The sequence below is a fragment of the Falco punctatus genome (assembly GCF_963210335.1).
Source record: "Falco punctatus genome assembly, chromosome: 13".
Classification (NCBI taxonomy): Eukaryota; Metazoa; Chordata; class Aves; order Falconiformes; family Falconidae; genus Falco; species Falco punctatus.
The window spans coordinates 1-23,419 of record NC_137593.1 but is presented as its reverse complement, the minus strand read 5'-3'; the positions used below and the strand labels follow the sequence as shown (position 1 = coordinate 23,419).

Here is a 23,419-nt window from a genome sequence, read left to right as displayed (position 1 = left end):
CAATTAAAAATAAATAGTGACAGGTATACGTATACAAGATACCCTAACTGAAGGGGTAAGAATCGCAGACTGGCTGAGGTTGGAAGGGAGCTCTGGAGGTCATCATCTCCAGCCCCCTGCTCACCCAGGACCACGTCCAGATGGCTTCTGAATGCCTCCAAGGAGGGAGACTCCATCCCCTCCCCGGGCAGCCCGTGCCAGGGCTCGGGCACCCGCACAGTGATGACGACAAAGTGTTCCCTGATGTTCGCAGGGAACCTCGTGTGTGTCAGTTTGTGCCCGTCGCCTCTGGTCCTGGCACTGGGTGCTGCTGGGAAGAGCCTGGCCCCGTCTTCTGTGCACCCTCCCTGCAGGTGGTTATATACAGGGATGAGATCCCCCCGAGCCTTTTCTTCCCCGGGCTGAACAGTCCCAGCTCTCTCAGCCTTTCCTTGCAGGAGCGAAGCCGCCTTGTCCCTTTGTCATCATCCTTGTGGCCCTTTGTTGGACTCTTTCCAGTATGCCCCCGTCTCTCTTGCGCTGGGGAGCGCAGCACTGGACACAGTCCTCCAGGTGTGTCCTCACGAGTGCTGGGCAGGCGGGAAGGATCCCTCCCTCGGCCTGCTGGCAATGCTTTGCTTAATGCAGCCCAGCGCGCCAGGATGCCATTCTCCTTCTTTGCGGCAAGGGCACGTTTGGCTCATGTTCAACTTGGTGTGCCCCAGGACCTATAGGTCCTTTTCTGCAGTTCCTTGTCTTCCTCCAGACAGTGACCTATACCTGCCTTTTCACCAGAATAAACTGAGGAAAGTCTGTTAGGTAAGGAGATTCCTTTCTAACCTGAAATAGCAAATGGGTTTTGTCATAAAAGAAATTAAAAACTGAACAAACCCTCAAATGCAAACTGGTGAACAAAGAACATTCCACTTCCATATTTCCACACTATGGGAAATTATGTTTGAGCTGAGACAGTTTTTGTATATTTGTTTTAAAATCAAATTGCTTGTTTTTAAAAATATCAAAATCAGGGAAGTGCTCCTTGACCACCACCACCACCAAAAAAGCTTTTAGAGCATACCAGTAATCTGTAAAACATCACGTGCATAAAAATGCATGAAACATAATTATATTTAATGCCAATAACATATGTGAGTAGCGATTACCAATATTTTCCAGTATGCGGCCCTTTTTCAGGTATCTATGGCTTTGACAAACTTTCTCTGTGATGGTGTTGGGCATGGTTTGTGTCTGTCTCAGATGAAAGTTTTGAGAAATTTTTAGCCAGCACATTTCAGCTGCGTCTAGCTTGTTGCTTTGCCAAGTTTTTGAGAGAAAACAATAGGATAGCCACTGTTGGTGATTGCCCTTCCCCCCCCCCCCCAGCTCCTTTGTGTTATGTTAGAGTGGAGCAAAAGAGCATCATTCCTTCTGGTTTCCGTCTTTAAAACAAACAAACAATCAAAACAAAAACCCTAGGTTTGTCAGTGTTAAGCTTGACAGTGTGACAGAGAAATGCTGTGCACCGCCCCCTCCCTCCCCCCCCCCCCCATCTGTTTGCACATGCTTGTTTGAGATTTTTCAGTTGTGCAGGGTTGAACAGGCTGTAAAATCTATGGTTTCCCTGTGTGACTGGATTGCACATACATCCATGCCCTTGTGCTGACTGGTTACACTCCTTTCCCCACAGTCTAGAGGGGAAAAGTCACGTGAAGAACCTGAGAGGTAATCAGGTGTCCCATTGGCTTCTAGACCAAATGGATCATCAGTTCATGGGACATGAGGGTAGAAGGAAAAAAGCCAAGGGAAAAAAAAGAAAAAAGAAAAAAAGAAAAAGAAAAAGAGATGAATGTTTGGGCCAAGCTCTCATGAGATGACGACTAAGATGAGAAAGCATCTAAGCCTAGGACAAGCTGAGCAAAACCAAAGCTTGGCCTCAATTTTGAGAGAAGAGGATAAATTTAAGACTAGGTGAAAGATAAGTATACAAGGATGGGAACTAGCCACAGAGACTGTGTTACTTGTCAGCACACCATAGGACTTGATAAAAATCTGGTGAGGAGAAGGAAGGAATAGATTTTGCTGGATAAAGACACAGCATTCAGAAAGAATTAACAAAGTGCTGCACAGCAGCTCATTAGGTGAACACTGGCACAATGAACAAGGTGCAAGTTCTATGGAAAATGATGCAATTAAAAAAAATGCATCACAATGCTTACCACAGAATTCAAATTATCATTGCACATTATAGAACTTCCTACTTTCAGTGACTGAGTAATAGTGTTATTTTAGTAGGAGCTTATCTATAACTGAAGTAAAAAGACGTTTCAAAGCACCAAATGTGAAGGATTGGCTTTGAAGTATAGTTAGGATTTACATAGCAGCAACAGAAACTGCTACCTCTGTAACTGGACTGTGTTAAGTGTAAACTTCTGAAGATTTTAGTTAGCTATATAATAGTTTTGCAAATGTGCACAGTGAGTCCACCCATTACATTAATAAAACATTGTAGGGAAAGTTTCAGAATAAAACATTATTTCTGCCTCTGCAAAATCTGGAGAGAAAAAAAGAAAAATGGTCAACTCGATGCATTCAGTCCAAGTTTAAAGTACTGGAATTCAGTTTTTAAAATACTGCTGCTGAAATGGTAATCTGTCAGGTTAGGAAAGAGACTTCCACGGGGTGAAGTGCATAGCTGGATATATACAAAGAATTAGCCCGATGGAAGACTGTACTAAGAGATTTGATTCCATTTTTGTCTGGCCATCTCTGTCTTGCCCTGTCATAAACTTCCCTGATGACAAAAGCTCTTCTGGGTCATACCCTCAGCTTTTTGAAGCCCTTCTCACCCTGACCTTCCTGTGAAACTAGACTGGACCTTTACTTTTTAAGAACTTAGAATAGCCTGAATAGAATTTTAAAATTTGACACAGATTTTTCCTAGTGCTAGGATTTCAATATAATTTCACGTATTCCAATAGGACTGAAAAGGCTTGAGTGTTTCAATTTGAATAATCAAAATGTTATGGTGTCACTCCAGCTTATTTCTGTCTTTCACATTCTCCTTTCCTAATGGGCTTTCTCTTTGCCTGTACCAGAGCCACTTAGAGTTTTGGCCTCTTTTCCTTCAAAAAAATTCACCTGTTACATAAATGTGATAGTCTTTTGAAAAGCTAGGCTCTATCTTGTAGATCCTGCATTTGCTTGGTGTGTGTTATGTACAACTTGGCAGTGAGCATGCTTAGCAGATTAAGGAAGTCTTAAGATTTCTTCTAGCTAACAAGATAAAATAAACATGTAACACTCTTATAAGCAGTGAAGCAAGTAGGTCTCAGTTTCTTTTGCTTTATATCAGCTTTTGGGTTGACTGGTCTATGATGCAAGCTACAATAGAAGCTTTTCTCCTGGTTGCATGGATTACCTGACATCTATTAAGAAGTAAATATGACGCTGGGCCTTTTTTCTCATTGGAGAAATAGTTACCTCTCATCAGTCTTTATAAAACTGTTAAAAAGTAGTAGTGCTGAGACCTCTCTCCGTGTTCTTAAACTTAATGAAAAGAATGTTATTGGAGAACACAGAACCATGTACAAATTATTTCACACGCCTCTTCTTCAGCAAATAGGCTAAACAAGGCGCGTACGTGTTTTCCTCTTAACCTGCCCTCCGTTCCATGTCTGTCTGCTCCCCTTTGTTAGTGATTCTGCTGGGATGGCAGGCCACAAGACCTACTGATCGGGACAAGTGGCTGGGAGCAGAAAGGAGGGCTTTTTCACCAGTCCCTCCCCTCATTTGCCATGATGCTAAGGGCAGGCAATTCAGCTACATATTTTTTCCCTTCTTTTTATCTCTTTACAACTTGACTAAAAACAGTAAGGCTGTCTCTTGCTCCGTATTTGTACAGGGGAGTCCCAGTCATGTATCCAAGCTGTAGGTGCTTCTGCCTCAGTAGGTGTTTTGGGTCTGGCTGAGTCCCATAGCGCTGTGCTTGCACTGGTAGCTAGAAGGGTGCTGGTAACACACCAGTGTTCTGACTGCTGCTGAGCAGGGCTCGCACAGCATCCAGGCTGTCTCTCCAGCCTTCTCCCACCTCTCACCAGTAGGCTGGGGGTGGGCAAGGTCTTGGGAGGGGGCACAGCTAGGACAGCTGAGCCAAAGTGACCAGTGGAATGTTCCATACCATATGACGTCTGCTCAGATATAAAAGCTAAGAGAAAAGGGGGTGGGGGCATTTGTTATTTGCAACATTTGTCTTCTGGAGCAACCGCTACATGTACAGAAGCCCTGCTTCCTGGGATAGTGGCTGAACACTGCCTGCTGATGGGAAGCAGAGAATAACATCTTTTGTTTTCTTTCACTTCTGCAGGTGTGCGACTTTTGCAATAGCTTTGTTAAACTGTCTTTATCTTGACCCACAACTTTTTTTCATCTTTTTTTCTCCCACCCTGTTCTGCCAAGGCAGAGAATGATAGAGCGGCTTGGCGGGCAGCTGGCTTATAGCCAGGGCCAACCCACTGCATTTGGTAACAGTCATTCTTACAGTTTCTTACTTGTGCAGATGCACTGACCAGCATCCTAAACTCTCCCAAAATGGGAGACTTTTAGTACCTCATCTTAACATGTATTTTATTCCTTACTACAGAAAGAGCTAAAACTCTTTATACTTGAAACAAACAAACTAGCAGACAATACAATTCCTGGGGATGCAAAGTTCTCAAGACATAGAGATTCTAGCAGGGGTTTGGGAAGAAGCATTGGTAGTACTTCCACCAAGTTACTCAGACGTACAGCAGTCCTCTAGTTCAATGCTAGAGCTGGGATGAATTTCAAGCTAGTACTTCCTCCAGTTTAAACCATGTAATTAACTTTAGTCTCATGTGAAAATAAAAAAAACCCCAACAATAAAATCAGGATGATACACCGGGAATTTAATTTCTGATTAACAATAAGTGAATTCAATTACTCCCTTTTGGAAAACCTTGGTTATGTTCAGATGCTTCAGCCCCTTTCATAGCTAAAGAAGTATAACAACATCAATATTAGAATAGAATGAAAAAGAATAGTTCAGTTGGAAGGGACCTGCAACAGTCATCTAGTCCAGCTGCTTGACCACTTCAGGGCTGACCCAATGTTAAAGTGCATTATTAAGGGCATTGTCCAAATGCCTCTGAAACACTGACAGGTGTGGGGCATCAACCACCTCTCCAGGAAGCCCGTTCCAGGGTTTGACCACCCGCTCGGTAAAGAAATGCTTCCTCATGTTCAGTCTGAACCTCCCCTGACAGACGCAGCTTGGAACCATTGCCAGATGTGTCCCTGGATCCCAGGGAGAAGAGCTCAGCACGTCCCTCTCCACATCCCCTCCTCAGGAAGCTGTAGAGAGCGATGAGGTCGCTGCTCACCTCCTTCTCTCCAAAGGAGACAAACCCAGAGTCCTTGTCTAGGACTAAAATGTTACTAGAGAAGTGATACATTAACAATAATGCTCAGCAATTATAGTTGTAAAAAAAACTGTACCAGCATTAATCCCACATCTCTGAGCAGTTAGCTATTACCACAGCCATTTTTACTGAAGAAGATTATAGGGCTCATTTAGATTAAATGGGAAGATAGTTTTCAGGTTTTTATGCTAGCATAAAGCAACAGCAGTGTTGCTTGGGAGATCATTTTAACTGGCCTCAAAGGCCAGTTGTTCAAGCATGATGCCCTCAGCTCAGGCAGCACCGGTCTGTCTTACACAACTTCCTTGGGACAGTGCAGAATGTCAGCACTCCAGGTTCAGTGGTGTGACAGCTTCCACACCTGACCTTGTTGACAAGGTCTTGTACTCATTAGAGCAGAAAGGTGTGAGCTTAGAGGTACACATTCCTGGGTTCTTGACCAGAGTGTTCCACTGTGCTCCAGGGCTAATTAGTAAGGTCGTCTTTGAGTGTAGTTGTGTCTCAAGATGTTCAGGTTTGCACAAGAAAAAGGTCTTTGTCAAGGTTACAAGATGTTGATCAGAAGTCCTTGTTACCAAAACCATTGCAGTGCAAAATGGTCTGTAGGTGTTAAACCCCATCTGTCTGCTAAAATCGGCATCAAACATGCTGAAGGACAGAGGTCTCGTCACAGTGCTGAAAACTACTTCGGCTGGACATAAACAGAAGCGTACCTGGTGAACAGTTAAAGTAGTGCTAACTGGTCAGCCTTACAAATTCCTCGTTCATGCCGACTGTGTGCTGTAGTGCTGTCAGTTCCACTTAAGAGATGGATGATTGTTTCTCTGTTCAAAGTCTGCAGAAAACAGCTTCTTGCTGTGTCATATTTGTAGCATCCATGTTGGCTGTGCTGGGTACATTTGCTGTCTCAGTTGTGTCATTCCAAGTTAATATCCCCATGTTAAAAGGTTAATCCTTAAGTTTACTCTCTGTCGTAGCTGTAGCTATTTTGTAGTATATGCCGTATGAGGTGAGTTTCTTGAAAGTGTTTTGGGGCTGTGTTAGGAAGCTGGGCATAATTAGTTTGACCGTGACTTCTCTTATGAATTGGTCCCTGCGTATCCGGCATGGCTCAATGATGATTTTCTAGCTGCATAGTTCACACAGACCATAGCATTATTTATCCTGTGCAAACATTGAAACAACATCTCATGCTTTTCTCACTGTACAGTCTGGTTATTTTTTCATTGTCTTTTATCAGGATTTTCATCAATGTTTCCCCACAGCTTCCAGATTGTTCACAATGCAGATGCAGCAGTTCTGTTCACTGGGCTGGGCAACAGCAATCACGTTACCCATGCCCTGCATTCTTTACATTAGTTGTTCATAGGAAGAAAAACCTAATTATAGACAGTACTAATTGGGGACAGACGGACACTTGGTTGTTTGTTTTAAAACCCACGATTGACATAATAAGAAGGCCTAAGCTCCATTTGCTTCTTTCTGATGCTTTTGCTAGTGACTGCTTATATTTTGATACAGCCTATTGGCTGTGAAGGTCAGTTCATTATAGCAGTTTACACTGATACAGCTGTTGTAGCTGGCACTTAAGATCTGAAGCAGGTGGGTTTGAACCTTAGAGCTTTTCAGTACTATTTTTGTGGCCATATTTTGATTTTCCATAAATATGTAAAACATTTAGAAGCCCTGCAATGCTTCTGACTGTAACATCTTATGAAATTAACTCCACCAGTTAAGTTTAACATTTTGTCGGTGCTGAGTATAGGCTACAGATCCTTCCCATTCTGTGTTTCCCAGTATCTTCTGGAGAAGCCCTGCTTAAAGTGATGGGTTTAGTGTTTCAGGAAAGGTTTAAGGCATCTTTTTTATTTGAGGGGTCCTGTATGTTATTCTAATATTAATTATTTACAAGTGGTGTTCTGAGTATTTTATATCACATAGGGATGACTGCTACAAAGTTTCTGGGTTTTATTGCTGTGTTCTTCGCTACAAGAGCCATAAAAATTTTCTAGGTAAGAATTCCCAGCCATTATTTTTCATCTAAATGTATATTTTATAGCTTTCATAAAAGGCGTATACAGAATTATTTGTGACATGATTCTCGCTTAAAAAAAACCAAACCACTCCACTTCTACATAAGTTGAAAATTGTTTCATTTAAATGATTAATGGGTAAAATGGTCCAGCTGAGACATCATAGGATTTAGCCTGTAGTTACTAAGCGCCTAACACTGATATGGCTTATGTTCAGGAGGCCCATTTGGATAAAGCACAGTATGACTTATGAGAATGTGTTTCATTTAGGAGAAGGTACAGCAAAGAGTAAAACCTTTCTTCATGAAGCCAGTTAACAATTATGAAAAGCATAGTAGAAAATACTTTTTTTCAAGCATCTCCTTCAGCCCTGGCACATTTCATGTCCATAGCTTCACTTAAATTAATGTGCTTTTTCCTTCTAGCATTTTAGGTATACTTAGAGCCACTGGTAGGCCTCAAATGTTATATGGACATCTTTAATGAGACCCTTTTGTGATTACTTGTATTAGTGAGGGCAGAGTTTTCTTTTGGAGTAACAGAAATGAAGGAAAGAGCGCTGCATTTTCCTAATGATTACTATTTATATGCTGTTTTTCTGTGCAGTTTTGTATTGCTTCTTAGCTGAACTTGGAGAGTTAAGACAGATCAAAGCTGTGCATTAGTCCAGATAAGAAGTGAGAAGAGGTCAAGGAGTGAGGCAGCAGCAGAAGTAGCGATTTGGAGATCTGTGATAGAAGAAAGGGATTGAGAGATGTCAGATAATCAGTAGGAGAGCTCTTATGCACTGAAGTCATGCTGGAGAATGTGGCCATTTATAAAGATGATAAACAGAGATGGACAGGACCAGAAGCTATGGATTACAGTAGGCTTTAAATTTTTAATCTAGCTTTTTAAAAGCCGCTCATATTAAACAATTCTGATAGGGAAATCTGTATAATGCTTGTCTTCGAACTGCTCATCTCATCTTTCAAAGACCTCAGTGTCTAAATATACCTTCAGAGCTGATCATGGTTGATACGAATATTAGTGCTGGTTGCTGTGTAATGGGGAGTGAGCTGTGGAATTCCACTTAAATGTGACTGTGATAGTGAAATATGACCATGGACAATAGAGCAAGACCTAAGAAACAATAGGTAGGTAGAGGTCTTTTACTAGATCAGCTGATTTAGTAGGAGAAAGTAGACAAGCTTTTGGACATTATAAGCCCTTCTTTAGTCTCAGATAAAACCATGGATTCAATAGCCTGACTGGTCTTACGGCACATTATAATATACCTCCTCGATAACTTCTCTGTTCCATAGATAACGAACTGCCTTTTTCTCTCCCTAATATTGTCTCCTCTCTTATCCCCTTATTTTCTCTTTTACTTCAAAGCTGTTAGTTATCTTCTCTTTTTGAGATGATCTAACTGCTATGCACCTGGATAAGCTCTGAGCAATTGCTTTCTAGTTGTATTTAGCTCAGCTAATTTTATTTAGGTCTGCCACATCTGTGTTGGATCTGGTGAAGGCCTCTGAGCATTCAAAAGCTTGTCTGTGTTTTTGACAGCTATACTGGCTGGTTTAATGCAGTATTATACCTCTATCTGCAATGATTGTTTTTTGACAGATGAGAAAATGAATGAAGAGAAACTTGGACACCTACTGTACCCGTCAGACTGAAAACAGCAGTGACAAGAGTTTTAGTCATTTAAGAACTGTTACACTTTACCTTTGTCTTCAAGCCTTGCAGTTGTATTGGTTACCATGTAAGGAAGCAGTCCAGAAATGCTGATCTTTATGATCCCTTATACAGCTGTGTCTTACTCTGAACATTTGAAGGCAAAAATGTTCCCAGGGTCAAGTAATATTTGTGACAGATGTTGATAACAGTTTCTGGTCTAAGTGCACTTCTCACCCTTTTCTTGTCTCCTTAGGCATATTCATTGATACTTCGATCTTTGGCTGTACACTGGTGAGCTTAGTAAGGCAGAAACTTGTATTTGTTGCCTTCTATCATGCAGTCTTCTGAAACGTGCTGGGAAATAGAGGGAGTAATTAGTGCAACTTCTACAGCTTTGCTTTCTTTCCTTTGCAACAACAGGGTTATTGACCATCCCAGCTTTTCTAAAGCTAAGTACTGTTTATTCAGTCATACAACTTATAGGAGTTAACCTCCCGTAAAACAACAAACTGTTATCCCATCCAACCAGGCAGGCTCTCACTATTTGTATAGATCATCTGATACCACCTCCTGGCGCCACTTTGTGACCCTAGTTCAGTTCTTGAGGAGACTATGAATAAACCTGGACAAGCAAACATGCATGCTCATGTGAGGATCACCACTGAGGTTGTTCCCAGCACTTCTTTGTTGCCAGACCTTTAGTATCAGATCAAACCAGTAAAATTATATCCCCCCCCCATCTCCTTGGGGTGGATCTTTAAAGGGCAAAAGTCATGCACATTGCCAGTGTTGGTTTTCCTCTATCTGCTTTTCCTAACTTTCTGCTGGGACTCCACCGCAGGACTTCTAGGTCTTTGAAAATACGTTGCACATGGCTGAGGTTGCTATGAATACGTTACACTTAATGATAACACCAAAACAGAAGTGGTTGGATGTTTTGTGCTTTCTCAGCATTTGCTATGTTGCTGTGTTGCAGCTTTTGAATGACCCAGGATATTAGGACGTTGCAACAAGAATATTTTTATTTTTGGTTTCAAGGTTGCCCCAGTTGTAATTATAGAGAGACATAAATTTTGCTCTATCTTTTGCCCTCATAGTGCCAGCTGAAGCTGTCTATTTAGATTTCTGCGTTCCTTTTCAGCAAAGATGGAGAACATAGAGTGGTTATGTAGTTTCTACAGTTTCTGTAGGCAGTGGCCAAGTTCCCTGACTTCTTTCATTATGGAGTGGAAGAGAGCAGCCAGGCCAAACAATGATGGGGCTCAGCTGAACTGAATGGGCCTGAGACTCACTTGGTTGCTGGGCTTGCAGTGGAGCGAAAAACTATTTCTCTGCCTCTACACAGTGGGTGGGAATGCAGGAAAAGCTATGAAGGAAAGGGATATAGTTGAGAGAAAGGAAAACATGAGGTAGGCCTGGGAAAAGGAGAGGATTTATGGAAACTAAGGAGAAGCTGGAGAGGACATGGCATAAATGAGAATAAGTGAAATGGAAAGAGAAGAAAGGCTGAAAAGAATTTCAGGCCTGAGAAGTTTTCATAAATGGAAAAGTAAGAGACCTGTAAAAATAAAAATAATGTTTCTTCTGGGGTTCTGGGCGATGAGATGGTAATGATGTAGTGAAGAGGGGAGAGACAAAATCAGGGACTTTGTCTGCAACGCTGTGTGAAATGAGTTTTAAAAAGGCTTCAGTGCCGAGGCTAAGAGAATACGGAAGCTAAAGAATTGTATGGGACAGAAGCCTGCAGACAGGCTGGAGTGCTTTGTTAAGTAGGGACATTTGGCAGTGTCTCTTGAAACCACTGCCCAGAAAGAGTTGTGGAAAATAAGAGGGGCACTAGCTAAACCTCTTTATAGCAAGAACTTACTAGGAGACCAGTGGATTGTGGTATGTAAGAGTGAGAGATACAGTCAGCAGTTTCACTGGGGCTGGCATACAGCTACTAATGCTGCAGGATACTTTGCATACCACTTTGCTTCAATTAGATCTTTTCTGCTCCATCTTTCCTTAACAGAGCTACTACTCTGTTCACTTTCCAAATAAAATAATGGAATTAGCTGGAACAACTCTTGATGGGTCTATATGCAGCATTTGTTTCATTGTCTTACGTTGTACTTGCATTTAATATGATGATAAAACCCTCAATGCTTAGGTAACATTACCCTTCTTGTTACTAGTGGCTGAAATAGCAAGAAACAAGTGCATCTCACCTGGCTGTAAAAAAATCTTTAAAAATCTGAAATCTCAGCTTAAACTTTCAGAAGTGTTCATTTTCCCAGCAAAGCTATGGGTCTGAAAACATGCACAAACATAATCACTTCTGAAATTTTAGTTTTATTGAGGACTGGATCTTGTCATTTTTCATTGTGGTGGAGAGCCCATCCTGTATCAAAAACAGTGCTGCCTGTAGAACAGTAAGACTTCAGGAGAGAAGTGCTTTCAAGTCACCCTGTATTTACCCACAGGGTATAAAATGTACCCCAAAGGGAAGGGGAGTTCCTGTCACAGAACTCTTTGCAAGTTACACTAATGGAGTTTCTTTGGATATACGTCTGAACATATAGGCCGTATGAAAAGCTACAGCTTGCTTTCATGCGCAATAAACAGTTCCCTTGAGCTGTCATGTATGTCGCAGAAAATGTATTTTGAATTAAGAAATTTAAAGTGCTGAAGCTGCTAAGTGACAGAACCAGGCCTCGTCCCTAGCGTAGCCCTAATCCAAGGCTGGTTTAAAACCCAGTCCAGTTAGTCAGTGGGAGAACAACAGATGATCAATTTGTGTACATAGCTGCTCTCAGAAACACAGGCGTTTCTAGAAAAATTAGTAGATGTGAATAGGAACTGCTTGTTCAAAGACTAAGCGTGCTTGAAGGAGTATGTGAGTTAAAGCTGGCAGAAAGAAGATCAAGATCCGAGGAGGAGCCTGGAACCGAGGCAGAGCTGGAAGAGAGGAGATGAATCACCTGGGACAGTCAGGTGATGCATTCGCAGAACTGACAGGACCAAAGGAAACTCCTAAAAACTTCAGACGTTGACTAATGGTTTGGTAAGCGTATATAAGCTGAGCTGCATGGTTCTCTGCCACTCACTGGGGTGGTGGCCCGGCTCTGAGTTGTGATAGAAGCAAGTACCCATGTCTGTGTAAATTTCTCCTTTAACAACAGCAATTGCTGGGGCTTATCCGTAGGAAAATAAACCCCTGTGCCGCAGGTTCCTCGTGCTGCGGCTTCTCTTCTCCCTCCTGGTGGTGCGGGGTCATGGACTGAAAGAACCACCCGACTGTTAAAGCCATCAGATGCAAAGGATTTAACCGCTCCAGCCACGCGGGTGCTTTTTGGTACGGAGGCAACGGGGGATAGTGGCTGGGCTGCGAGTGGGCAAAAGGCAGAGCGAAGGGAACCCTGCGCCGCAGCGAGCATTCCCGGCGTCCGGTGTCTAAACTGGGCTGAGATCCCGCCCAGCGCTCAGCACAGGGTTGGTGGGGCGCTGCTGCCACCTGGCGACCAAACGCGGGTACTGCACCAGCACGGTTGGTGGACCGCTGCTGCTGTTACCGGGCGGCCAAAAATCGGTGCTGCAGCCCTGGCGACGCGCATGCGCGGTGGCGCCTCCCCAGTCGGCGCTGCCAGCCGCCGTTAATAGCATCGCGATCCCGCGCTGCCTGCGGGGTGGTGCCGCGGCGCCCGCTGCTGCCTCCCGGTAAGCAGCCGCCGCTGCCATCCCCCGAGCACGCTGCCAGAGCGCGCTCGGCACGGGAGTACGGAACTGCAGCGCCGGGACAAACGCAGCCCGCGGGTGCGCGCTGCTGCAACGGCCCCGCCCCTGGCGACAAGCCCCCCACCTGGGGACCGCGGGGTGCAGAGCGGCTGCGCCCCTCCACGGTTTCAATTCCCCCTCGCTCGGGAACGCCACTGTTCCGCCCGTGCGCTGCACTCCTTGGCGCCGGGCCGCTTCTGCGCCTGCGCGGCTCGAGCTCCCACACGCAGACGCCAGGCCAGTTCCGCGCATGCGCTGCCCTTCCGGTGCCAATAACGCTACTGCGCCTGCGCGAATCTCGAATGCGTCACGCTCACGCCAATCTAGAAGCCGCACCCGAGGCGTCAGGCCATTTATGCGCATGCGCTGTCCCGATTCTTGCTAGTAACGCCACTGCGCCTGCGCCAACACCCCCTGGGGGGTGAAGGCAGTGACAGCGGGCTTGAAGAGAGGGACTTGGGGGGGGGGGTACCAGTGGGGCTTGAAGAGAGGGACTTGGGGGTACCGGTGGGTCAAAAAATGGACACAAGCCAGCAACCTGTGCTCGCAGGCCAGAAAGCTGACCATATCCTGGGCTGCATCCAACGAAGCATGACCAGCAGGTCGAGGGAAGCGATTCTGCACCTCTGCTCTCGTGAGACCCGCCTGGAGTCCTGCATCCGGCTCCGGAGTCCTTGGCAAAGCAGGTCAAGGAGAGCCACAAAAACGATCAGAGGGCTGGAGCACCTCTCCTAAGACAGGCTGAGAGAACTGGGGTTGTTCAGCCCAGAGAAGAGGCTCTGCGGAGACCTTATTGTGGCCTTTCAGTACTTAAAGAGGCCTTTTAAGAAAGATGGGGACAAACATTTTAGTGCGGCCTGTAGCAATAGGACAAGGCTTAGTGGTTTTAAGCTGAAAGAGGGTAGATTCAGACTAGATAGAGAGAAGAAATTTTTTATGATGAGGGTGGTGAAACACTAAGAGAGGTTGCCCAGAAAGGTGGCAGATGCTCCGTGCCTGGGAACTTTCAAGGTCAGGTTGGACAGGGCTGTAGGCAACCTGATCTAGTTGAAGATGCCCCTGCTTCCTGCAGGGGGGCTGGACTAGGGCACCTTTAAAGGTCCCTTCCAACACAAACCATTCTGTGATTCTGTAAACTACCACTATCATTCCAGCCACTGTGTATTTATATATACTTGAGGAAGTCGAGGTCCTTTGTTGGAGGAAAAATGCTAGATCAATGCTGCTGTAGGCTGTACACCTCAGCTTTGTCCACTGTATAGCCCAAACCAGGACTGCAAGTGCAGTCAGCTGATAGATGCTAGACAATAAAAGTTTAATATTATTAAGATTATGCCTGACAGTTCAAAGGAGCTTTTTAGGACAGGAGACCCTGACCTTTAGAAGGCTGAAACGATGGAGATTGTCTATTGTGATTACTCAGAACTGGGACGTACGGAACCTGAAGCAATCATCCGTGAAAGAAGAAGCAGAATAGTGAAGTGATCAAGATACGGAACAATTTGTGAAACCGACTGTCAAGATAGGAACTGATAGAAGACTTATTGTGGAATCAAGAGATTATGTAATGTTTAGGTAGATACTATAAATAAGTAACTGAAAATCTTGTAAGCTTGTCACTCTATGCGGAGGTGACCCAACGCTGCTGGACCGATTAAAACTGCAAACCTACAGTAACCCATGAGAGTTCGAGTCTCTTCTTTTACATCCTTCACAACTGAAATTTTACTGTGAAGGTTCTGAATTGCCTTGAAATTCTCAAGAGCTTTTCTCCAAAACATCCCTTCCAGAGATACTGATATTCAGGTCCTGGACTGAACACTGTACCTGAGGTTGTTTTACAGCAGGGCAGCAAAGTTTTGTAGAACAAGTGAGGCTGAGAGACTGCCCAGACACATTCTCCTCCACATTCTCCCACACCCATGTGGCAGCACCTTCAGAAAACACTTTTCTATTCATTCCTGATAGTTCTAAACATCTCTAACAAAATTTCACCAATGTCCTCCCTCCTGAAGCAGTGCTGCTGTTACCACAGATAGTAATGCAAAGATGTTCAAAGGAAATGGTCTGAAACACTTGGAAGCTAAAGGTCACAATAAGCAGGAAAAGAAAATACCATGTACATGAGACTGCTAGAAACTTTTTGCTGGTGCAAAGTGGAAATTGCCGGCTACCTGCAGGAGACAGTAATCTTTCATTAAAAGGCCTGAATCTACATAAATAAAGCAGTCATACCAGCAGTTGGATTCTCAAAACTTTGAATAAGATAGACAATAAGCAACTCATTGTCATGGGTGACAACACCAGCAAATATTGTCGTAAAAGAGAGATGAATTTCCCCTCTTCCTCACAGGCAGTCATGTGGAAAGCCATCATCACATACCGATGTTGACAATAACTGTTCTATGCAGAGTATTTTAGTGGACATAAAAATGGGAAGAAGGCGGAATTAAGTCTACTGGGAGGGAACTAACTGCTGCTGTAGGAAATACAAAAAGTTATCACAGAAACAGAGTGGAGAAAGTAACTGAGAGGGTCAGCTGGCAGGGTAAGAAAACCCTTAATGCAATAAACAACAGTGGTCCTATGTATGAAAACAAGCTGTGTTCAAAAATAAAGTTCTAAACTTACCACAACCCACCCCCCCCAACCCTCCAAAATCCCCCAAAAGACAAAGGTAATTAGTATTTTAACCTTGAATATGAAAAGGATATAGATATTAGATGTCAGTCCTCCCTGACACTCGCTAGCATTCATATACACCCTCCCCTGGAAGATTTCAGTGCATCAAGCTCACATGCTACATTACACCTTTGAATGTCCGTGCAAACCTATCGCATATGTTAACTGCGGACCTGATGAGAATGGAGATGCGCAAAAGTCCAAGTGCCTAACAATGGCCCCCATAAATTTCCCTAGTGACACCCACCCTTGGACCCTTGCTACCCACAGCACTCCCCTTTGAATCTTTCACTGCGGTGGTAGCCCAGCTCCGAGTCGTGACTAAAGCAAGCCCAGTGGTAACCACGTCTGCGTGCATTTTTTCTTTACCAGTCAATACTGCTATAGTTGCCATTTAAATAACTGACTGAACATCAAGTGTTACTAACAGAAACTGATAATAATAGAGTTTCACAAAGATGGGTGTACACTTCCAATCTAACTTGCCACACGTGTGGTGGAAATCAAACTAGCCATGTACTTTTTCCAGACAGCAGAAGAAATTGCTTGTTGCATGCAATACAATTTGATCGCTTTCAAAATGCCTCTCCTGGATGAGACTGTTTGTTCCCTGCAAGTTTCTCTTCCTCTCCATTGATAACATAAGGAGCGAGAGCAACCGGTTCAGACTGAGTAATCCCAGTGCAGACTGTCAACACAAGTAAGGCAGGAGGCCTACATGTGGTAACAGAGATTTAGATACAGAAAAGTGGGGTTTGACCCCAGACATTACATTCGTAACACCACAGCCTCTGAATACAGAAAGGCTGCTAAGTGACACCAACAGTAAGAACGCTATCACCACACTTCTGTGACAACAGGAGAAGCTCTTGTACCTACCCACTGTTCAGCTCTTGGCTTAGTTTAGCCTTTCAGCTTTTAAGAACAGAAAAGTTAAATCTGAGTTACAACAAATCAGCAAATTTAGTTCATGCCAATACACAGAACTACACTATCTCCCAGAACAGATAATAAGGACCTCATGTTTTAGAAAGACAAAGTTGGGACAGTATTACCGTTAGACTGCAACACTACCAGAATTGTTCCCGGTTTGTATTGAAGTAGAACAGTAAGCCATAACATGTAAAAAAATACAGAGGAGAGGTTTATGTAGCCAAGGACCACTTACTCCAACTTGTAACTGATAAATCAACTGAAATCTATTATATGGGTATGCATTAACACACACAAAGCAAACATAGTAAGATGCAAGTTTAGGCTTAAGGGTCAAGTCAGCGGAGCCTTCCCTGGAGAGAGGCTCTTTCCTTTAACCAGCCCATCCCATTTGTCAGCCTCCTAGGATTTAAAGATGTAACCAAAGTCAAGTTTTGCCAGAGCAGCTGCTTGATTTCTAGTAGGAAAAACCTATTCACTCAGCAGTTTTGCTCCTGAAATGCATCAATGAGTCCTTGTCCCAATTTCAGACGGACTAGGCAAAGACTTGCCTCACAAAAGTACAGAGTATGACATATATATATACACACACAGAGGAGCTTGTCTGATCTGCCAGTTTAATAGATTTGTGTCCTATAAACTCTTCAGGAGTTTTTTGTGTTCAGTTCAGTGTTTAAAACGCTGTGAATTCAGCCGTCCCTTGTTCCCACGAATCTCATAGCAGGCATATGGTGATGGAAAGACTGAGAGCATCCATCCAAGAATGGCAGAATAGCATCTTACCGCGTCTCTCTGCTTCCGGAGTCACACGATTGGCAGCTTTATCCAAGCGTTGTTTAAACAGCTTGTGCTCTATGTACTGCTGCTGCTCTCCTGTTACATCCATGGCATCGATGCTCAAATCTGAAAGCAGTGATCAAGCAAAACTGTTTATCAACACACATTTGTTATGGTCTGTAGCAAGCTGAGGAAGTGAAAAGACACAATCTTTCAACCAGCAGGGTAAAAACGTGCCAAGCCAGGAGAGCATGTACAGCTAGGGTCAAGTGACCGACAGGGAATAAAACACATGGCGCAGCACACTAAACGGCCCTCCCAGGTACGGGGTTTGGTTTGGTGTTAAAGAAGGACAGTTTCCAACTTCCAAGAAAGCGTTACCCTGAAAGGTAGACGTGCTTAAGGCAAAAAGCCAAAAGCAAACCCCTCAAAGCCCAGAACCATTTTCAGGAACACAGGAGTTAAGCCTAAAATTGGTTGAAAACTGCCTCCTACCTCTTCCCCTACCACCTTTCGCCCTCCAACATCAGCACATTTCCTTGTGATCCCTTTTCACAAAAAACATTGAGGTTTGTCATATGGGCTTGGTGCCGAAGCACCACGATGCACTTGCTGGCTACATGCTCTCTTAGAAGGCTCATAGCTTCTTCGCACACAACAGCCGAAGCTTCCAGTCTCTCCGGCCTTCCCACGCCCTGTGAAACGTGAGGAAGGCAAACACCGGTAACGTCTCGCAGGGGTCTGGAGGAAGTCAGGATGCACTACATTCGGAGCCCGACGCGTTACCCAAAGGAATTACCCCAGCAGAACAAGAGGCAGGAACGATCGGTAGACAGGCAGACAACATGCACGGCAGCGATACCCCCGTCAGACTTGCAGGGCGCTTCCAGACCCAGCCCGCTGCCGCGGCTCAGGCCGGCGGCTGGGGGAAAGACAAAGCCCCGCGCAGAGCTGCGGCGGCTGCCCGGGCAGCCCAGAGGCGGCGGGGGGGGGGGCGGCAGGTCGCCGCGGGCCGACCCCTCCCCTCTCCCGGGCCCCGCCAGGCCGCCACAAGCGGCGAGCACCGGGGCCGCCCCGCCGCCGCTCCTCGCCTCCTCGCTGAGGTAGCGGCGCAGCCCCGAGAGACAAAAAAAAAAAAAAACAAAAAAAAAAACCCAGCCCAAAATAGGCAGCACCGTGAGGAGCCCGCTGACCACCGTCGCTGCCGGGGAGACGAGAACGGCCGGCAGCCCCGCCGGTCCCGGGCCGGGCCGGGCCGCCCGCCTCAGCCCGCCCGCCGCCGGCACCAGGCGCTCCCCGCCGCGGCCGAGCGCCGGCCCGCCGCATCCCCCGCCCCCCCCCCCCCCCCCCTTCGGCCGCTGCCCGCCGGCCCCCGCCCGCCCGCCCGCCCGCCCTCAGGCCGAGCGCTCACCCAGCGCGCCGCCGCACGTCCCGGCCCGAAAGTCTTCCAGGCTGCCGGCGAAGGCTCCGCACCGCCACGGGCGCGGCGGCGCGCCGCGCGGGCTGGAAATGAACCCCACTTCCGGGGCCGTCTGCGTAACCCGTACGTGCGAGGCCGAAGCCCCGCCCCTAGGGGGCAAGCCGTTTCCGCGCACGCGCAAAAGCGGAATTGCGTCATACGCATGCGACGCCGCCGGAGACCACGCCCCCTTTGGCTTCAGTCCGGCACTGCGCATGCGCTGCCCTTAGTTTTGCCAGTACCTCTTCTGCGCATGCGCAGAAGCGGAATTGCGTCATACACATGCGACGCCGCCGGAGACCACGCCCCCTTTGGCTTCAGTCCGGCACTGCGCATGCGCTGCCCTTAGTTTTGCCAGTACTTCTTCTGCGCATGCGCAGAAGCGGAATTGCGTCATCACCACGCGACTACTCCCCCAGACCACGCCCCCTTTGGCTTCAAGCCCCGTCTGCGCATGCGCTGCCCTTACTCTGCAGGGCGGCCACGCTGCTGCCGCCTGGCGAAAAAATTTGGGTACTGCAGCCAGTCTAGCTAACAGACTGCACCCTTTATTAGACGAATGGAAGCGAGAAGGGAACTCTGCCCACGGCCCCTTAGCAAGTCGCCCGGCTTCACATCTCGCTGGATCAACTTCTTCCAGTGAACATATTCAATTCAACCAGTCTAGAGAAAAAGAGAAAAAAAAAAAAAAAAAAAAAAAGAAAAAACAAAAGAATCACTCGAGAGACCAGGCATACACTTTTTTTTTTTTTTTTTCCTTATAAAAACACCAGCAACATTGTCTTCACGATAAAAGAGGCAATGAAACCTTTTCTTGTCAAATGTAAGGGCACTAAAGAGAAGGTAATTCGACAGACAAGACATAAACCTCTCCAGCTCTTTCCCCACGTCTATTTGGCATTCGTTTCCAAAAACTTTCTCGGGTGAGCGTCTTTTGTCTTTGAGCAGTGCGACAGGCGGTTTGCAAACGGCACAAGTCTCTGCTTTTGAAAAATCAACTCAGACTCTGTAATCACTTTAGATGGGGCACTTTGTGTTTCAGAGAAACAAAACCAACGCTGAGTCTTCCCTTGAACGACACAGGCCTGTTCACCTTTAAATCAGAGAAACAACGGACGTGGTTCTGATCCCTCAAGGAATCTGTACTTTCCAACAGACTGCACCGTCAGGATCAACAAAGCAGTTTCCTACCGTTTCGCCAGCGAGCCAGAGGACTGTCTCGAGACTAAGTTTCCTTGAACAAACACCGAAGAGATCTTCAAGACTCGGTCCAAATGGCTCCGTCAACCTTGAAATCGTAGTCCCCTTCAGCTCCACACCGCTTCATTCTGGGAACGCCCGCTAGAAAAAAAAGAAACAGTTTATTCAGTGTAACGATTCGATTGGTATACAAGCCTTCAAGGCTCCCAAGACCAAGCCTAAGAGGGTCAGGACCGTGCATGTTTGTACTCGCAGTGAAGCTCAACACCTTAGGCAACCCTCAGCCGAGACAAAGGTGAAAAACTCACCGCGCCGAACGTTTCCTCGTCTGTAAGCTGCCCATCCTTAGCGTGCAGGACTCCACATTCAAAATTCACAGGTCCCGGAGAAAGAAAACCAAAAACTACAGGACAAACAGACAATCAAACAAAAGACCTCAAATAAGGTTTCCTCTAAGGACTGTTAGATACATCTTTTGTACACGACCTACGCACGGCAACATACGCTTCGTACCAGCTCCGTTACATGCTCAAGTAGCAGACGCCTCAGACTCTGCTTTCCATCACAGATTACGATTTTTTGATGACGTTACTAAAGCTGGTCATCTATTCGTACGATAGGTTATGCCAGTGCCTGAAATGATTTTCGATCTCAGACGCTGCACAGAAACGCCGCAGTTTTTCACTGCAATAAGCAATTGATACCTCAGTCGGTACACGTCACCGAGTGAGTGCTAGGAGTGAAAAGTTTACATTTACCTCTCGCTCTTCGACAGCCAATGAATCCTGTAAACAAAACAACATCTTTAGCACACCGGTACCGAAGACACAGCGCAAAACCCCCCGTTAATGTGCTCCTGTATTTGTTTTAATTTCAAAGTAGCCACTTCAACTGATAAAGACAGCCGATTCTCTACCTGTAACTCTACTCCTCCTTATTATCCTGCTACAGAAAGAAACAAACCGCTAGCATTTCTACGTAACGACTTATTTTTCCAGAGAAGAATAAAAAGCCACAACCGACCAACCAAAAAAAAAAACCAAACAGAAACAAAACAAACAAAAAAACCAAACCCCCAAAACAACTCACCTCCTACCTTCTGTGTCCCAGGATGAAAAGTTTCCTTCGGGTTCTTCCCAAATTTGTCGTGACCCACAGGACTGAAATGCAAACGAAATACTGCTTTAGAGGAGAGCGAGCACACACCTCGACATTAAACCATGAACTGGCTGTAGTCGGAATCGATTGCGAGAAGAATCGTTCAAAGAGCCTCGCTGACGTGGAATTTTTTGCGGAAGAGCCATTTATTTCCCACACGACTAACCGCTGAGACTTCTTAAACTTCTTTCTGATTTTAAAAACAGAAACAACTAGGACCCTGCACGGAGATCACTTTCAAGCGTACCGTATTTACTTAGGAAGCACAGAACTTTATTCCCTCGTCCTTCGCTTCGGCTTTCTACGTAACTGTCGTGAGCGTTTTAGGAAGACTCGGTAACCTATCCTATTTCATACGCTTCTCTTCCATCCCTTTGAAAACAACTCCAGGCACGTCAAATGAAAAACGAGCTGCTCGGCGTCAGGCTCGTACCCCAAAGATCCACAAGCAAGACCAGCTGCCTCGCTCAACGGAAAGCCCTCACGTACAGCATTTCTTCCCAACTCGTGTTTCTACGCGACTGTCATTTTCGCCCCTTTTTTTTCCCCTACCGTGAATTTCTGGAGCTGCGCAGCACGCCACGGAGTGCCAAATGCAGTCTGTCTGAGGCACACCGAGCTGACACGGAGGTCACATCCGATGCGCCTCTCCATCATCGCTTACGCTAGGCCACCACGCCGACAGGATCTCCTGTAGTTCCCTTCGAAAGCAATTAAAAGGCTGAGATTAATTTAATTGACAAAAAAGCAGGTTTGTCGTGCAGCTGAAATTCGTTGACATAGTCGGTACCGAAACTCACGCTGGCTGTGAACGGGGTGAAATGGCAAAGGACCATCAGCCAGGCCCGAGGGAAGGCTCAAAGGCTGTACAAGCTAAAGAACAGCCAGGGAAGGGATTTTAGTCCGAGCCCAGGCGGGCAAAAGGAGATGACGTTAGTCCTGCTGCCTGCAGGCGTGTGGGAAAATCACCCCGGGGTGGGGGGGGAACTCGAGAAAATTGCGTCCTAACGGAAGCAGGGTATTACGGAGAGCTTTTTTTAGGGTAGGATACAGCTACAGCCTCGAGGACGGTCGGCACGCACACAGCCTGTACCGCCACCGCTCCCTAAGCAGCGGCTCGGCGCACGCCGACAGCGGTGACGGAGGACGAGCTTAAGGCAAAAAGCCAAAAGCAAACCCCTCAAAGCCCAGAACCGTTCTCAGGAACGCAGGAGTTAAGCCTAAAAGCGGTTGAAAGCTGCCTCCTACCTCTTCCCCCTCCGACACCGGCACGTTTCCTCGCGATCCCTTTTCGCAAACAAAAGAGGGACGCCTGCGGTATCAGCTTGGTCCCGAAGCACCACGACGCGCTTGCTGGCTACACGCTCTCTTCTGACAAGGCTGACAGCTTCTCCGCACGCGACAGCCGAGGCCCTGTGAAACACGAGGAAGGCAAACACCGGTAACGTCTCGCAGGGGTCAGGAGGAAGTCAGGATGCACTCCATTCGGAGCCCGACGCGTTACCCAAAGGAATTACCCCAGCAGAACAAGAGGCAGGAACGATCGGTAGACAGGCAGACAACATGCACGGCAGCGATACCCCCGTCAGACTTGCAGGGCGCTTCCAGACCCAGCCCGCTGCCGCGGCTCAGGCCGGCGGCTGGGGGAAAGACAAAGCCCCGCGCAGAGCTGCGGCGGCTGCCCGGGCAGCCCAGAGGCGGCGGGGGGGGGGGCGGCAGGTCGCCGCGGGCCGACCCCTCCCCTCTCCCGGGCCCCGCCAGGCCGCCACAAGCGGCGAGCACCGGGGCCGCCCCGCCGCCGCTCCTCGCCTCCTCGCTGAGGTAGCGGCGCAGCCCCGAGAGACAAAAAAAAAAAAAAACAAAAAAAAAAACCCAGCCCAAAATAGGCAGCACCGTGAGGAGCCCGCTGACCACCGTCGCTGCCGGGGAGACGAGAACGGCCGGCAGCCCCGCCGGTCCCGGGCCGGGCCGGGCCGCCCGCCTCAGCCCGCCCGCCGCCGGCACCAGGCGCTCCCCGCCGCGGCCGAGCGCCGGCCCGCCGCATCCCCCGCCCCCCCCCCCCCCCCCCTTCGGCCGCTGCCCGCCGGCCCCCGCCCGCCCGCCCGCCCGCCCTCAGGCCGAGCGCTCACCCAGCGCGCCGCCGCACGTCCCGGCCCGAAAGTCTTCCAGGCTGCCGGCGAAGGCTCCGCACCGCCACGGGCGCGGCGGCGCGCCGCGCGGGCTGGAAATGAACCCCACTTCCGGGGCCGTCTGCGTAACCCGTACGTGCGAGGCCGAAGCCCCGCCCCTAGGGGGCAAGCCGTTTCCGCGCACGCGCAAAAGCGGAATTGCGTCATACG

At 47.1% G+C, this 23,419-nt stretch overlaps 1 protein-coding gene across 4 annotated transcripts; it reads right to left on the bottom strand.

The window, feature by feature from the left end:
• Positions 1-553: 553 nt before the first annotated feature.
• Positions 554-23,381, bottom strand: LOC308072497 (uncharacterized protein). 4 transcript variants are annotated; one of them, XR_013931677.1, is made up of 9 exons: positions 23,210-23,381; positions 22,329-22,493; positions 21,633-21,781; positions 21,012-21,082; positions 20,681-20,707; positions 19,914-20,325; positions 18,675-19,385; positions 9,164-17,389; positions 554-819 (listed from the first exon to the last, which is right to left on the bottom strand). XR_013931677.1 is itself a non-coding variant. In XM_080409474.1 (7 exons), the coding sequence occupies exons 3-6, from the start codon at positions 21,735-21,737 to the stop codon at positions 20,192-20,194; spliced, it is 330 nt and encodes a 109-aa protein (XP_080265600.1). In that variant the 5' UTR covers positions 21,738-21,781; positions 22,329-22,493; positions 23,210-23,368; the 3' UTR covers positions 19,249-19,385; positions 19,914-20,191. The 4 variants fall into 4 exon arrangements, 3 of the variants coding, with proteins under 3 accessions (XP_080265600.1, XP_080265602.1, XP_080265601.1); XM_080409474.1 differs by lacking the exons at positions 554-819; positions 9,164-17,389 and having other exon boundaries at positions 19,249-19,385; positions 21,019-21,082; positions 23,210-23,368; XM_080409476.1 differs by lacking the exons at positions 554-819; positions 9,164-17,389 and having other exon boundaries at positions 19,249-19,385; positions 23,210-23,367.
• Positions 23,382-23,419: the final 38 nt, after the last annotated feature.

What these genes read in the sequence shown, in the direction of transcription:
- LOC308072497 (XM_080409474.1), bottom strand. Translation starts at nt 21,737, where the DNA reads ATGATGGAGAGGCGCATCGGATGTGACCTCCGTGTCAGCTCGGTGTGC. An exon ending in TTCATCCTGGGACACAGAAG is followed by an intron (nt 20,708 to 21,018) that starts GTAGGAGGTGAG and finishes TTTTGTTTACAG; the next exon opens with GATTCATTGGCTGTCGAAGA. An exon ending in TGGCTGTCGAAGAGCGAGAG is followed by an intron (nt 20,326 to 20,680) that starts GTAAATGTAAAC and finishes TTTGTCCTGTAG; the next exon opens with TTTTTGGTTTTCTTTCTCCG.